At 41.7% G+C, this 2,458-nt stretch overlaps 1 protein-coding gene across 1 annotated transcript in view; it reads right to left on the bottom strand.

Moving 5' to 3' along the window:
• Window positions 1-2,030, bottom strand: part of LOC107573234 (ras-related protein Rab-28-like) — a gene marked incomplete at its 5' end in the record, with an annotated part of 31,473 nt that extends 29,443 nt beyond the window's left edge. Inside the window, one exon of the mRNA XM_016259669.1 lies at window positions 1,934-2,030. Coding sequence (XP_016115155.1) covers window positions 1,934-2,030 — 97 coding nt within the window. The remainder of the gene's footprint in view (window positions 1-1,933) is intronic.
• Between the last annotated feature and the right edge of the window lie 428 nt (window positions 2,031-2,458).

Genomic DNA, 2,458 nt, shown 5'->3' with positions numbered 1-2,458 from the left:
CGTGAGTGTGAGAGTGTGAGTGTGGGTGTGTGTGTGAGAGTGCGTGTGAGTGTGCGTGTGAGTGTGCGTGTGAGTGTGCGTGTGAGCGTGTGTGTGAGCGTGTGTGTGTGTGAGTGTGCGTGTGCGAGTGTGCGTGTGAGCGTGTGTGTGAGTGTGCGAGTGTGCGTGTGAGAGTGTGTGTGAGTGTGCGTGTGTGAGAGTGTGCGTGTGAGAGTGTGAGCGTGTGTGTGTGTGTGTGCGTGTGTGTGAGTGTGCGAGTGTGCGTGTGCGAGTGTGCGTGTGAGAGTGTGTGAGAGTGTGCGTGTGAGAGGGTGAGCGTGTGTGTGTGTGAGTGTGCGTGTGAGAGTGTGTGAGAGTGTGCGTGTGAGAGTGTGAGCGTGCGTGTGAGAGCGTGCGTGTGAGAGCAATTCAGTGAAATGCTGAAAAGATGTAAGCTTTCCTTTATAGAAAACAATTATCATTCCCAATAATAAACATGAGATTTCCCACATAGACAATAATAGTAAACACTCAAGAGTATGCACAGTCTATTGGTCTCTCAGTCTGCAATTAAACATCAAACTAACTCACACTGGACACTGGTTCCTGAGCTTACAGCACACAACCTGTCTTTGAGAGCGAGCTCTGCGTGTTTGTTTAGGACTGAAGAGCTTTCGTAGGTAATAAAGCTGAAGAGAGGCAGACGTACAGCACACACACACACACACACACACACACACACACACACACACACACACACTGGAGTGATTCATTCACAAACCCACAGCGCTCCAGAAACACTCCAGCATCAGCACAGAGATGCATTCATCCAGCAGTGCAGATCTGAGAGAAAACCTCATCTTCTCTGATTACTGGGTGCAACTAAATCTGTGCAAACTCTATCTATTCAAAAGCTGCCTTCTTTTTTCAGTCCAGTGTCGAAATTGTCTTGCAGTGTGACTTTATTCATTATGATTTGCAAATTAAAGCAACACACTGAAATGTTTTTGTCTCTAAATATCACGGCTTGTCACTTTTTAATTGATGCTTTTAATTAACGAGTGTGAATGTGAATGAAATTAGTCACAAACACACAGGATGCTGAACTAGACCTTGATCTGACATGAAGAAGAATTTGATGAATTATAATTCAACATTATGACACAATTAGATGAACTTCGTTAGTCCAACGCAAGCAACACATAATTAAAATGACGTCAAATTTGAAATATATTATTTAAAACTACACTTACAGCAGAATTTCAGGTGATTTTATTAACTCTAGTTATACTGAACTGCTAGCTGATCTCAAATTCAGAACTGAACTGGAATTTAGAAGTCATTCTCAATTCAGTTCTAAACCTGTTGATTATCGAGTATGTTCATATGTTTATTCATTCAGTCATGTGGTAATCAGAGATATTATATATTTAACAAACTAAAATAAAAAAATTGGTACGTGGAAAAAAAACGAACTGAAATAAAATGTCTTATTTTCATTTAGTTTAACTTGACGTACAAAGTAAACTACAAATGAAAGTAAAGATAATAAAACCTATGCAGACATATACAAAAATAATAAAAATGTCAACAACACAAAATTATTAAAACAAATTGAAAGGAAGAGGAAAAATATAAAAAAAGATTAATTAAAAATCTTACAAAATACTGTATATGTGTGTAATTATGTGTGTGTGTGAGAGTGTGTGTGTGTGTGTGTTTGTGTGTGTGAGAGTGAGTGAGTGTGTGAGAGTGTGTGTGTGTGAGTGAGTGTGAGGTTCTGTGGTGTGTGTTATGTCCTGTGTGTGTGTGTGTGTGTGTGTGTGTGTGTGTGTGTGTGTGAGAGTGAGTGAGTGAGTGAGTGTGTGAGTGTGTGTGTGTGAGAGAGTGAGTGTGTGAGAGTGTGTGTGAGAGTGTGTGTGTGTGTGAGAGAGAGAGAGTGTGTGTGTCTAACCTGGCAGGGTGATTCTCTTCAGAAAGAAGTCCAGCCCTATCGTCTGTTTATACTGTTTCCCAAAAGCCTCTTGTGCAAAACGGATGGCGAGAGAAGTCTGAAGACACACACACACACACACACATTAAAACAGTTCAAATTGAATGAAATTGTTCTCACATAACCTGAGGCTCCGCCTTTCCTCTGGTAATAAAGGGAGTGGCTAAAGGATGACAACATATTTGATTGATAGGTGCTTCACGTCGCATACCACAGCCAATCAGATCGCGCGTCTGTGTGAAGAGAGACGTCCCAGATTCCCATTACCACATAATACACTCACACACAGAACATAACACACACCACAGAACCTCATACTCTCACACACACACACACACACACACACACACACTAACACACACTCGCACCACATAACTTCACACTCACTCACACACACACACTCACACACACACGCCACAGAACCTCATACTCACACACACATTCACTCACACACACACACACACACACACACACAGGACATAACAC

Source organism: Sinocyclocheilus grahami, unplaced genomic scaffold (genome assembly GCF_001515645.1).
Source record: "Sinocyclocheilus grahami isolate Dianchi unplaced genomic scaffold, SAMN03320097.WGS_v1.1 scaffold1899.1, whole genome shotgun sequence".
NCBI classification, from domain to species: Eukaryota; Metazoa; Chordata; class Actinopteri; order Cypriniformes; family Cyprinidae; genus Sinocyclocheilus; species Sinocyclocheilus grahami.
Note: the sequence above shows the minus strand (reverse complement) of the source record. Positions and strands in the feature narration are given on the sequence as shown.